Source organism: Babylonia areolata, chromosome 27 (assembly GCF_041734735.1).
Source record: "Babylonia areolata isolate BAREFJ2019XMU chromosome 27, ASM4173473v1, whole genome shotgun sequence".
In the NCBI taxonomy this organism is placed as follows: Eukaryota; Metazoa; Mollusca; class Gastropoda; order Neogastropoda; family Buccinidae; genus Babylonia; species Babylonia areolata.
The window spans coordinates 2374209-2388227 of record NC_134902.1 but is presented as its reverse complement, the minus strand read 5'-3'; the positions used below and the strand labels follow the sequence as shown (position 1 = coordinate 2388227).

Here is a 14019-nt window from a genome sequence, read left to right as displayed (position 1 = left end):
GTGAAGGAAGAAGGGAGACAACAGTGAAGGAAGAAGGGAGACAACAGTGAAGGAAGAAGGGAGACAACAGTGAAGGAAGAAGGGAGACAACAGTGGAGGAAGAAGGGAGACAACAGTGGAAGAAGAAAAAGGGAGACAACAGTGAAGAAAGAAGGGAGACAACAGTGAGGAAGAAGAAGGGAGACAACAGTGAAGGAAGAAAAAGGGAGACAACAGTGAAGGAAGAAGGGAGACAACAGTGGAGACAGAAAAAGGGAGACAACAGTGAGGCAGAAAAAGGGAGACAACAGTGAAGAAAGAAGGGAGACAACAGTGAAGGAAGAAGAAGGGAGACAACAGTGAGGAAGAAGAAGGGAGACAACAGTGAAGGCAGAAAAAGGGAGACAACAGTGAAGGAAGACAACAGTGGAGGAAGAAAAAGGGAGACAACAGTGAAGGAAGAAAACGGGAGACAACAGTGAAGAAAGAAGGGAGACAACTGAAGGAAGAAAAAGGGAGACAACAGTGAAGGAAGAAGAAGGGAGACAACAGTGAAGGAAGAGGAAGGGAGACAACAGTGAAGGCAGACAAAGGGAGACAACAGTGAAGGCAGAGGAAGGGAGACAACAGTGAAGGAAGAAAAAGGGAGACAACAGTGGAGGCAGAAAAAGGGAGACAACAGTGAAGGAAGAAAAAGGGAGACAACAGTGAAGGAAGAAAAAGGGAGACAACAGTGAAGGAAGAAAAAGGGAGACAACAGTGGAGGCAGAAAAAGGGAGACAACAGTGAAGGAAGAAAAAGGGAGACAACAGTGAAGGAAGAAAAAGGGAGACAACAGTGGAGGCAGAAAAAGGGAGACAACAGTGAAGGAAGAAAAAGGGAGACAACAGTGAGGAAGAAGGGAGACAACAGTGAATGCAGAGAAAGGGAGACAACAGTGAGGAAGAAAGGGAGACAACAGTGAAGGAAGAAAAAGGGAGACAACAGTGAAGGAAGAAAAAGGGAGACAACAGTGGAGGCAGAAAAAGGGAGACAACAGTGAAGGAAGAAAGAAAGGCAGAAACACAGAGACAGTAGAAAAGAAGAAATTTCTAGACGGTGTGGGGATGCTGTTTACAATGAAAGACCCATGGCATCCCCACGGGGGAAGGTCTGTGACCTCACAAAGAGAGAGATCAAGGTCAGGATGCCAGTCACCATTCCTATGGACTTTCTTCATCATTGGGATTTGATCATTTTGTTCAGCAACCTCAAACTCACCGTCACACAGCACACAAAAAGCAGTGATTGCACTTGATACTCACGCCACACCTCATCTGCTTCACCAGTCATGGGGTTAAACAGAAAATAAAACACCACAGAATATTGCACAGACCACCAGACCACAGACGGAGACAGCGGAAAAGGTGGGGGTGGGGGTGGGTATGGCAAGCAGGGAAGGGGAAGAATCATGATGAAAAAAAAGATGTTTTTCTACGCTTCAATCATGACACAGACAGTCCAAGAGATTCTTCAGTTAATCAATATAATACAAGAAATCATGTTTGTTCAGGTTGTAATTTTCATGAGAATCCACTGATGTTCGTCCCAGAAATGTCAACAACAACAACAACAAAAAAGAAGACAATAAATAAATGAAAATACTAAAACTTCAGACAGCAGAATCAACCCCTTGTCTGCTACTAATTATCTTACCAGCACTTCCACAACCAGTGATCCCCTTAAACATTTGTCACTAATCCATTAAAAAAAAAAAAATCATATTCACAACATAAGATGTGCTAACTTGTGCTGCGCACAGCTGTTAAAAAAAAACTTGGTCGCGTATTTGGCATTTTACTGAATAAACGATAAATGTGTTTGGCGTTTACATAAAATCAATAAATTCATTATAAGTATTACATTTGTAAATTTGTGTCAAGATTCCATTTAAAACACACAGACACACACACACACACACACAGACACACAATGTTTTCACAATATGAGGGTAAGTAAATGTGTTCATGTACAGCAACTGAAAAACTTTGTTGATTGGTATAATATTAAATGATCAATAAAGAAGTTAGTAGTTTTTATTGGTATAATATTAAATGATCAATAAAGATGTTAGTAGTTTTTATTGGTATAATATTAAATGATCAATAAAGAAGTTAGTAGTTTTTATTGGTATAATATTAAATGATCAATAAAGAAGTTAGTAGTTTTTATTGGTATAATATTAAATGATCAATAAAGATGTTAGTAGTTTATCATATCTATAAATATGTTTTAGTCATAGTTTACTTTCTGACCAGTACATTTATATGAAGTCAATAAATTTGTTCAAGTTACAGATTATTAAATAATCAATACATTAATCAATGACTTTGATGTTATAACAACTTTCTCGATCAACTAACGGCATAATACTTGACATGTTAGTATTCATTCTAAGGTATGTTAGTATTCGTTTTAAATAAGTATTCAGTACTTCAAAACCATTGGTAGTCATTTTGATAAATATTCAGCACCTCAAAACCATCAGTACTCATGTTCATTCTAAGTTATGTTAGTATTCGTTTTAAATAAGTATTCAGTACTTCAAAACCATTGGTAGTCATTTTGATAAATATTCAGCACCTCAAAACCACCAGTACTCATGTTAATAAATATTCAGCATCCGATCACATGATACAACTCCATGCTGTGTAGGCTGTAAGGTGATGCATGTTTTATTGCACATTCTACTGGACACAAGTATATCTCTCTCCGGCAGTCAGAAATATTCAGTGAAAGTCCCACAGCCTGGTTACAACCATCGGGGAAGTGATGTCGTATCTACTGTGTCCAGAGCTTGGCATGGCAAGGCTGGTCCCAGTTCTCTCGTCTGTCTGGTTCAACCTTCGCCAACCACAGTCAGGGTTCCCACCTGGGTGGGGTGAGGAAAATCAAGCTTCTTCTTCTTCTTCATTCGTGGGCTGCGACTCCCACGTTCACTCATATGTACACAAGTGGGCTTTTTACGTGTATGACCGTTCTTACCCCACCATGTAGGCAGCCATACTCCGTTTTCGGGGATGTGCATGCTGGGTATATTCTTGTTTCCATAACCCACCGAACGCTGACATGGATTACAGGATCTTTAATGTGCGTATTTGATCTTCTGCTTGCGTACACACACGAAGGGGGTTCAGGCACTAGCAGGTCTGCACATATGTTGACCTGGGAGATCGGAAAAATCTCCACCCTTCACCCACCAGGCGCCGTCCCCGAGGTTAGAACCCCAGGCCCATAGATTGAAAGTCCAACGTTTTAACCACTAGGCTATAGTGCCCGTTGAAAATCAAGAGTGAAGCGCCTTTCCCATGGAAGCAACATGGCCTTGAACCCTGATCACTGGTGAACGCTGGAGCAGAGGTCCGGTGTCTAATCGATTCTGCCATTGCGCCTCTGACGCAGGAATTACATGATCCAAAAAGATTCAGGTTAACATTAAAAAGAGCGAGAGAGAGAGAGAGAGAAAATCATCCCTACTACATTTCTTTACGTTAAAACTCTTTCCTGACCATGGCGAACATGATAGGCCTGTAGATGTTACATGAAAAATAATCTATATTAATCATAACACACCTCGTAACAACCTTCTCAAACAAACCGAACAGCAGCTTCTTCTGATTGTGATGTATCCAACTCCAAGCATCCCAGAACCATTTTCCTGACTAATAAAGAACAGACAATCGAAGTTGGAGGTAACAAGTCCCACACTCTGTGATGGCTTTTACTTCAAGGCAGTCCAATCAGACTGCATGTGACTAGAGGTCGGCACAGGGAGGTGGGACCCAAACTTCTTCTTCTTCTTCTGCGTTCACTCGTATGCACACGAGTGGGCTTTTACATGTATGACCGTTTTTACCCCGCCATGTAGGCAGCCATACTCCATTTTCGGGGGTGTGCATGCTGGGTATGTTCTTGCTTCCATAACCCACCAAACGCTGACATGGATTACAGGATCTTTAACGTGCGTATTTGATCTTCTGCTTGCATATACACACAAAGGGGGTTCAGGCACTAGCAGGTCTGCACATATGTTGACTTGGGAGATCGTAAAAATCTCCACCCTTTACCCACCAGGCGCCGTCACCGTGATTCGAACCTGGGACCCTCAGATTGACAGTCCAACGCTTTAACCACTCAGCTATTGCGCCCGTCGGACCCAAACCTTTCCTGCCTCTTTCAACCTTCCCCAACCAAAGTCATTCCTGGGTGCTGCAAGGAAAACTGGAGTCCAGTGCTTTTCATGGTCGTAGACAGAGGTAAACAATCAGTGATGGGGCAGATTAAAAAGAAAAAAAAAAGAAAAAAAAAAGATGAAGAGAATGATGCTTTCTACGCCACGCCAGACTCCGTGGTACATTTCTTATTTCGAATCTCTCACTTCCTCTCCCTCCAAACTAATGTCTTCATCCAAATCGTCCCCTTTCACATAAACAAACCGAAACAAAACAGTGGTGGAAATAGAACTGTTCCAGTTCTTTTACACAACGCTCAATTGACAAGTGAGGCTGTTGAACTCTGCCGAACTCTGCGAGAAATGAACACAAGACCAACAGAAATAATGCAACAAGACCAACAGAAATGACTACACAAACAAAATAAATAAATAACCACCATGCTCTGATAGAAAAGAAAACTTCCAAGTGCAAAAACTACGACTGAGAAACCAACAAAACCTTCAACAAACTGCTTTCTTTTTGGAAACCGAACAGCTAGTGCACCACTTCAAAGACTATGTCAGGATCCAGGCTGACCATCAACAACAGACGTCACTGACAGAATGGAACTGAGATGATGAGGCAGAAACAACACGGCTATGTCGACTTCCAGGGAGTGACTGACTGCTGCAGTGACTGCAAAAAATATCTCTCAATGTTTATCATTTGTTTATCATTAAATAAAAGACGATAACCGGCAAACAGCAATAGCAGATGAAAATCACTGATAATGTTAAAATATGAAATGAAAATGTTGACCGACGAACTGCTATAGTAAATGCAAATTTGCAATGTTTAATATGAAATAAAAATGCTGACTGGCAAACTGCTATATTAAATGCATATCTGTCATGTTTGATATTAAATAAAAATGCTAACTGATGTACAATTACTGTTTTTAACACTTGCACATACTTGCATCTACACCAACATTTACATACATGTTATCTCACAATCTTTTTTAACATTTGCACATTCTTGCATCTACACAAATATTTATTGAATATTAAATCAAACTGTTAGATAGCAAACTATCAATTTTAAACGCTGTACACACTTGCATCTAAATCAGTTATCTGTTTAATGTCAAGTAATAATGTTAACTCACACAATACTTTTTCGTTTTTTGTGTGTTGTTTTTGTCTATGTTGTTGAACACTTGCATAAATAATGTTACATACTAAAATTTAAACCAGCATTTGTAAAAATAAGAAACAAAAAAAACAAAAACAAAAAAAAAAAAAAAGGAAAAAAAGAGAGAGAGAAAAAAAAGGTACACATTTATTCCAACACAGCAGACACTTTTAACAAATGCATAACAATATCTATTCCAACACTTTCCACACTTTTAACTCAATAACCTTTCAACTAACAATCCTTCATAAAAAAAAAAAAATTATAAAAAAACCAAAAAAAAACCCAGAACTATATTCCCCCGATATTCAAAATGTTGTCACAACATCTCACACACGTTGTTCAATGAGAACACTTGGTGAAGCCCCAATCCCACAAACCCCTCTGTTCAAACACAACATGGCCTCTGGAACATGTATTCCACTGGAATACTCTTCAACCAATCAAAACTCTCCAAACAAACAAGCCCACATATGTACATATTGTCCAACACAATAACTCTCCAAACTATTCACAAGCCCACATATATACATACATTCCAACACCGTACATATATTTTAAAGGAATATATGAACATTCGCCAACCAACTGAAGTTTTTCAAACCAACCACTAGCCCACATATATACACATTTATTCCAATGCAATATACATATTCCAGCAGAATATATTAACTTGGCAACCAGTCAAATGCCACATGTATATTCCAGTGGAATACATCAACACTCTAACCAATCAAGCTCCTGCAAACCAAAGACAGTCCACTCCAAGCAATCAAGAATTCTTTAAAACGAATCAAAAGCCTTTTTCCATTCAGAGAAACTTCTCACAAGTGTACATATTCCAGCGGAATGCAAATGCGACACGCACTCACATTTTTTACATTTCAAGCAATAAACCTTTCTTCACGCGGACCAAAGGCCATGTTCACATACAGTGAAGCTTTCAAATACATATTCCCATGGAATACATACACCGTATTTATGTTTCTAACCAACCAACATGTCTTCAAATGGAATCAAAGGCAGTATTCCCATTTCAAATCATCCAGAAAAGCTTCCCACAATCCCTTTGGCACATGCACACAACTCTACATTTCAACCTGTTAACATTTCTTCAAACACCTAACATGACCAACTTTCCTGTGCTGAAACACATGCACACAACTCTACATTTCAACTTGTCAACATTTCTTCAAACACCCAACATGACCTACTTTCCTGTGCTCAAACACCCAACATACACACACCCATGAACCTTCCCCCCTGACGACACGTACCAAGGATTATGCCACAGAAATACACTTTCACCCATCAACATTTCCTCAATGCACAGTTATTTTCTGGTTTCATATTCTTCTGAGGTAATAAAAAAATAAATCAATCAGCAATCTCTGAAAAACAACAACAAAAAACCAAAAAACAAAACAAAAACAGCAACAAAAATGCAGAACTACAATGTCCACTGTTCAAACACAACAACCCTCACAAATGTCAAACAGTCAATGAGTTCTAAAATATCTTAAGAGTCGTGTTTGTTTCACAGTTGCAAAATTCTGTGGAAAAGCTTCTACAGAAAAAAAAAATCAATTCAAATAATCAACAATTCTTTGGAAAAACAACAAAAAAACCAAAACAACAACAAGTGAAAACGTAACTGACGATAATAAATAAGTCGACCTTTCACACTGCACCTCATGAAACTTCCAAAGCGCAAAATCAGGACAGCTGGGGAATGTCAGACCCCTGCCGGAGTCTGCACTAGTTGGGTCACGGTTAAGTATGTGTAATTAAATGTGGTTTTAGTTTAGACGCCAGCATATCAACAACAAACAGGCTAGGAAAACATTTCCTTAACAATTTAAATGAGTGGCTGACTGCACCGTTTGCTTTTTCTTTCTTTTTGTTAAGCCAGAGTTATGCCTCTTGCACACTTTGTTACCAATCGTTATGGGCATAAATCATGATCGTTATGATCATGACACACTTTGATCCACCAGCACCACCACCCTCTGAAAAAAACAACAGAGGCCGCTAAGCTGTACTACTCATCCGCAAGCCCAACACATCCGCATCAAATTTATTAAAAAAAAAAAAAAAAAAAAAGGTTTTCATGCTTTGGATATTTCAGTTTCAAAGCAGCAAAGAGGCATCAAAGTGTTGGCTGGAATGATCCGTTAAAATCTACACATCTGGTGTAAAAAAAAGAAAAAGAAAAAAAAAGAGATGATTATGAATAAGAAAAAAAAGGGGGTAGTTGGTGATGCAGAGGTAGGTGATTTATCAGTTCACCACTGCCAGAAAAAACGAAGAAGAACGGAACAAGGCCTGGAAGAACAGAAAACCAGAAAACAAAGCATAAAAAAACAGAAAGAAAAGTGGGCTGGTTGGCAACGCTACGTTCGACGATTCACCACTTTACCACTGTCAGAAACCATTCACTGAGAATGTAAAAGGACTTGGAAGAGTGGAAAACAAATAACAACAGCAAAAAACTACAACAAAACAATGGATGAACCTCCCATCCCTTAAAAAAAGAAAAAAAAAAGCTACATTCCCCTCCCCTTAAATGAATCTGGAATAAGGATGGAAAAAAACCCACACAAAAACAACAACAACAAAAAAAAAAAAAACATCAAAAAACCGACACACACAAAAAATCACCGTACACTGACTTTCTCCGTATGTCTCCAAGTCTGGAAGAAGAAGAAGAAGAAGAAGAAGAACGAAGAACGGCCATGTGTTGCAGATGTCCTGAAGGGCCATCCCACTGACAACCCATCCCCACTCCTAAAACCAAGGATAGAAAAAAACCAAAAAAAACCACACACACAACCACAAAAAACCCCATACACTTTGTCTTTCTTCATATGTCTCTAACTCTGGAAGAAGTAGAAGATGATGATGATGAACGGCCGTGTGTGTGTGTGTGATGTATATATCCAGAAGGTCATGACCTTGACCCCCAGTCACCTTGACCCCATGACCTTGATCACCCCATGACCCCTTACATGGTGCTGGTGATGTGGAAGTAGCGGACGAACTTGAAAACGAGGCTGACGATGAGGTACCACACGTTGCGGGCGATCTGTGAGCGTGCGATGAGCGTGCGCCACAAGACCACGGCGATCATCGTGTTGAACATGTAGCGGATGTTGCGTAGTCTGCACGCAGAAACACGACAATGATGACGGATTTGGACTGGCTGATGGATATGGATACTTATACAGGATGCGGATACTCACGTAGAGCTTATCCTCAGAGGCCAAACTCTGAGTCCTACATGAACATTGAGTGAGTCATTTGCACAACAGGCTGCCTACCTGGGTAGAGCCAACTAAGAGCTGCCTTTAGGAGCTGATCATTTGTTTCCTGTGTCATTCCATCAGACTTTAGTCACACACAAAGACAAACACACACACGCACACACTTGTGATTATATATTCCAGGTTCTGGTTGATATCTGAGAGTTTGAGTTTGAGTAAGAGAGTGAGTATTCAAACACACACACGCGCACATGCTTATGATCATATATTCCAGGTTCTGGTTGATATCTGAGAGTTTGAGTTTGAGAAAGAGAGTGAGTAATCTAGTTGTTTTGTTTTTTTAATTTGGTGTTAACACAGTCTAGATCACTGGGCACAGTAAACTGCATTAAATGAGCCTATACTATATTAACTCATTGTAGCCCACAGCTACATGCCTGCTACAACTCCCCTGGACCAGCACAGCACGAGACAGCGGCAGTAAAAAAAAATTGGGTGGTTCACTAAAATGGTGAAAATCAATGAAGAATTATCCATTTTATCGGTCTAACAAAGCTTCATTTTTATGCTCCTAGAATCCACAAACAGCTCAGTTTAGAACGCCAACTGTATCAAGCAAAAATAAACGAAATTAGAATCCTGTGCTGGCAGGAAAATACTAGTACCAGGTTCACAGGGGAAGTAATCATGGTATGAGTTAACACAAACCTGGAGTAGAACAAGTTAAACATCTGTTATATCAATCTGTGGTTTCATTGAACAAAAACAAAGTATTCCTGTACCTTGAGTTGAACATCTGTTATATCAATCTGTGGTTTCATTGAACAAAAACAAAGTATTCCTGTTATATCAATCTGTGGTTTCATTGAACAAAAACAAAGTATTCCTGTACCTTGAGTTGAACATCTGTTATATCAATCTGTGGTTTCATTGAACAAAAACAAAGTATTCCTGTACCTTGAGTTGAACATCTGTTATATCAATCTGTGGTTTCATTGAACAAAAACAAAGTATTCCTGTACCTTGAGTTGAACATCTGTTATATCAATCTGTGTTTTCACTAAATGATAACAAAGAATTCCTGTACCTTGAGTCAAACATCTGTTATATCAATCTGTACTTTCACTAAATGATAAAAACAAAGTATTCCTGTACCTTGAGTTAAACATCTGTTATATCAATCTGTGGTTTCATTGAACAAAAACAAAGTATTCCTGTACCTTGAGTTGAACATCTGTTATATCAATCTGTGGTTTCATTGAACAAAAACAAAGTATTCCTGTACCTTGAGTTGAACATCTGTTATATCAATCTGTGGTTTCATTGAACAAAAACAAAGTATTCCTGTACCTTGAGTTGAACATCTGTTATATCAATCTGTGTTTTCACTAAATGATAACAAAGAATTCCTGTACCTTGAGTCAAACATCTGTTATATCAATCTGTACTTTCACTAAATGATAAAGAATTCCTGTACCTTGAGTCAAACATCTGTTATATCAATTTGTACTTTCACTAATGATAAAGAATTCCTGTACCTCGAGTCAAACATCTGTTATATCAATCTGTGCTTTCACTAAATGATAAAGAATTCCTGTACCTTGAGTCAAACATCTGTTATATCAATTTGTACTTTCACTAAATGATAAAGAATTCCTGTACCTTGAGTCAAACATCTGTTATATATCAATCTGTGCTTTCACTAAATGATAACAAAGAATTCCTGTACCTCGAGTCAAACATCTGTAATACCAATCCGTGCTTTCACTGCACAACAAAGTATCCCTGCACCTTGTACACCTCATGTCTACAGAGGACAGGTGGACTCACTTGCGGAGGTGTGCCCTAGCGGCTGGCAGGCTGGCCAGGTCTTCGTTCAACAGGTATTTCTTGGCTCCGATGCAGTAGTTCTCCACGTAGGTCGCCCAGTGCAGGGGGCGGGGGTCAAAGTAGAACACCTGACAACATCGTCACTCATACAGGTAACTCTCCTAATGCCACTGTGTTTGTCACACCTGTTGAGTAACTGTCACATTCACAGCTTCTGTCACACAAGTGTAATTCTGTCATGTTATTTCATTTGCTACGCCTGTCACTTCGTTGTTACATGCGTAACATCTGTCACACTGTCATTAACATAATGTGACTCTCGTCATGTCATTGCATTTGTTACACCTGTCGCACCATTGTTACATTCATGACATCTGTCACCTGTTATCAACGTATGTCAGTCCCATCGTAAGCACATTTGAAACACCTGTAAACGAAACACTGTCATTCACATTACGTAGCTTTGGTCATGTAATGTCTACGTTTGTAAAACCTGCCATACAATCACATTACAGAACACTTGTCAATTCATATATACAGCTACTCATGACTTTTACATTCATAATTCTTGTCACACATCGTATTCACATCGTAATTTAACATAAATAACTCTCGTGACGTGGGATATGGGTCTCATCTCCGTTTGATTTTCCAGTCTTTTTCTTGTTCTTCTTCTTCTTCTGCATTTGTGGGCTTCAACTCCCACGTTCACTCGTATACACGAGTGGGCTTTTTACGTGTATGACCGTTTTTACCCCGCCATGTAGGCAGCCATACTCCGCTTTCGGGGGTGTGCAATCTGGGTATGTTCTTGTTTCCATAACCCACCGAACGCCGACATGGATTACAGGATCTTTAACGTGCGTATTTGATCTTATGCTTGCGTATACACACGAAGGGGGTTCAGGCACTGGCAGGTCTGCACATATGTTGACCTGGGAGATCGTAAAAATCTCCACCCTTTACCCACCAGGCGCCGTCACCGTGATTCGAACCCAGGACCCTCAGATCGAAAGTCCAACGCTTTAACCATTCAGCTATGGCACCTGGCCCCCAGTCAAACTTGGAAGAAAGGGTGAGAGGGGGAATGAAACCCAGGCCCCCCCCCCCCCCCCCCACCCCACCAAACACTGAACTGGCAGACAAACATCGCAACCACTCTGCCACATTCCTCCTAAAAACCTTAATTAATCAATTAATTTCAATGTTTTAAAAGCGAATATGTGAAATGCTTTTATTTGAGAACATATGTTTATTACTCTTGTTTAATCAAGTAATCCACGTGTGTGTGGGGTGGGTGGGGGTGTGGGGGGGGGGGGTGCGGGTGTGTGTGTGTGCTGATTATCTGGTTGCGGTTTTCCGCAATTTATCTTTATTCATATCTTATCTGTCTATTATAATCAATGTGCAGTATAGTAGGCTATGCTTATAATTATATTCAAATAATGTTTCTTAATTCTTTCTTTTACATTAGGAATACTAGTTATTACCTGCAGTGTGTGGATGTATGTGTGAAACGGTGTATGTAATGTTTTATGTTAACAAAAGCGTTTTTGTAAAGCACCTAGAGCAGATTTCTGGATAGTGTGCTATATAAGTATCCATTATTATTACATCATTATTATTATTATTATTAAACAGTGGTGCCACCTTGAGGTCTTCAGGACACAGCTGGTGGCGGAGGATCTCAGAGTTGTTGTTGACCCAGGTCCAGGAGTTGCAGGTGAAGAAACTGAGGGTGTCCAGTGAGCGGTGCAGCTTCCTATACGTCTTCACCATCCTGATCGTTGTGAAAAATAACATCAATAAATGAATAAATAAAGAGAAGAAGATGACGACGATGAAGATGATGAAGAAGGAGGAGAAGAAGTAGAAGAAGAGAAGAAAAAGAAGATGATGATGATAGAGAAGGAGAAGATGAAAGAGAAAGAAGATGATGATGATAGAGAAGGAGAATATGAAAGAGAGAGAAGAAGATGACGATAGAGAAGAATATGAAAGAGAAGAAGATGATGGTGATAATAGAGAAGGAGAAGATGAAAGAGAAGAAGAAGAAGAAGAAGAAGAAGAAGATGATGATGATGATGATGATGAAGAAGGAGAAGGAAAAGGAGAAGAAAAAAAGAAGAAGGAGGAGAAAGAAAAAGAATTAAAATTAAAAGAAGAAGAAGAAGAATTATACTGTGCCTTTCATTCTCCTCTGAATGATTTACAATTACAACAGTTCCATTCAGAAACATTGCTTTATGTATATACCATCCATCAGAACATGCAGGTTGGTCCAACTAAGGAAGCAGACATGAACAAATTATGACAAGACACTGCATCAAAAGCACATACTCAACAAACTATGACAAGACACTGCATCAAAAGCACATACTCAACAAATTATGACAAGACACTGCATCAAAAGCACATACTCAACAAACTATGACAAGACACTGCATCAAAAGCACATACTCAACAAACTATGACAAGACACTGCATCAAAAGCACATACTCAACAAATTATGACAAGACACTGCATCAAAAGCACATACTCAACAAACTATGACAAGACACTGCATCAAAAGCACATACTCAACAAACTATGACAAGACACTGCATCAAAAGCACATACTCAACAAACTATGACAAGACACTGCGTCAAAAGCACATACTCAACAAACTATGACAAGACACTGCATCAAAAGCACATACTCAACAAACTATGACAAGACACTGCATCAAAAGCACATACTCAACAAATTATGACAAGACACTGCATCAAAAGCACATACTCAACAAACTATGACAAGACACTGCATCAAAAGCACATACTCAACAAACTATGACAAGACACTGCATCAAAAGCACATACTCAACAAACTATGACAAGACACTGCATCAAAAGCACATACTCAACAAATTATGACAAGACACTGCATCAAAAGCACATACTCAACAAACTATGACAAGACACTGCATCAAAAGCACATACTCAACAAACTATGACAAGACACTGCATCAAAAGCACATACTCAACAAACTATGACAAGACACTGCGTCAAAAGCACACACTCAACAAACTATGACAAGACACTGCGTCAAAAGCACATACTCAACAAACTATGACAAGACACTGCATCAAAAGCACATACTCAACTCAATGTTCCAAAGTAAACACCCCAGAAACCAATTAATCACCCCAAAAACCAACTGCGCACATCACAACGCCCAAACAATGCACACGACCCAACTGCAACACCCAAACCACAGTCCCACTCTTCCTCCCAACCCTCCACACAACACCTCAACAACACTTATCAAAACAAGAGAGGCAAGGCCTTCAAGACTCACTTGTGGCAAATTAAGTCCCCTAGCATTAATTACAGAGTAATTTCCCTTTTTTACTATCTGCACCAAAAACGTTTGCAAAATAAATAAAACTTCCATGCTGAGCAAAAGAAGTTCCTGTTTGAACAAAAAATGATGACTGCTCTTGTTGTTGGGTCAGAATATCAGATCAAAGTGCCAAGTTTAGAGAATACAAAAAATATAAATATAACAGTAAATGCAGT

The 14019-nt window shown here is 39.3% G+C and overlaps 1 protein-coding gene across 1 annotated transcript in view; it reads right to left on the bottom strand.

Moving 5' to 3' along the window:
* Positions 1-7200: 7200 nt before the first annotated feature.
* The window catches only part of LOC143301390 (fatty acyl-CoA reductase 1-like), a 30903-nt gene continuing 24084 nt past the window's right edge, over positions 7201-14019 (bottom strand). Inside the window, exons 10-12 of the mRNA XM_076615634.1 lie at positions 12110-12239; positions 10460-10587; positions 7201-8527 (exon numbers count right to left, since the gene is read on the bottom strand). Coding sequence (XP_076471749.1) covers positions 8371-8527; positions 10460-10587; positions 12110-12239 — 415 coding nt within the window. The 3' untranslated portion in view covers positions 7201-8370. The remainder of the gene's footprint in view (positions 8528-10459; positions 10588-12109; positions 12240-14019) is intronic.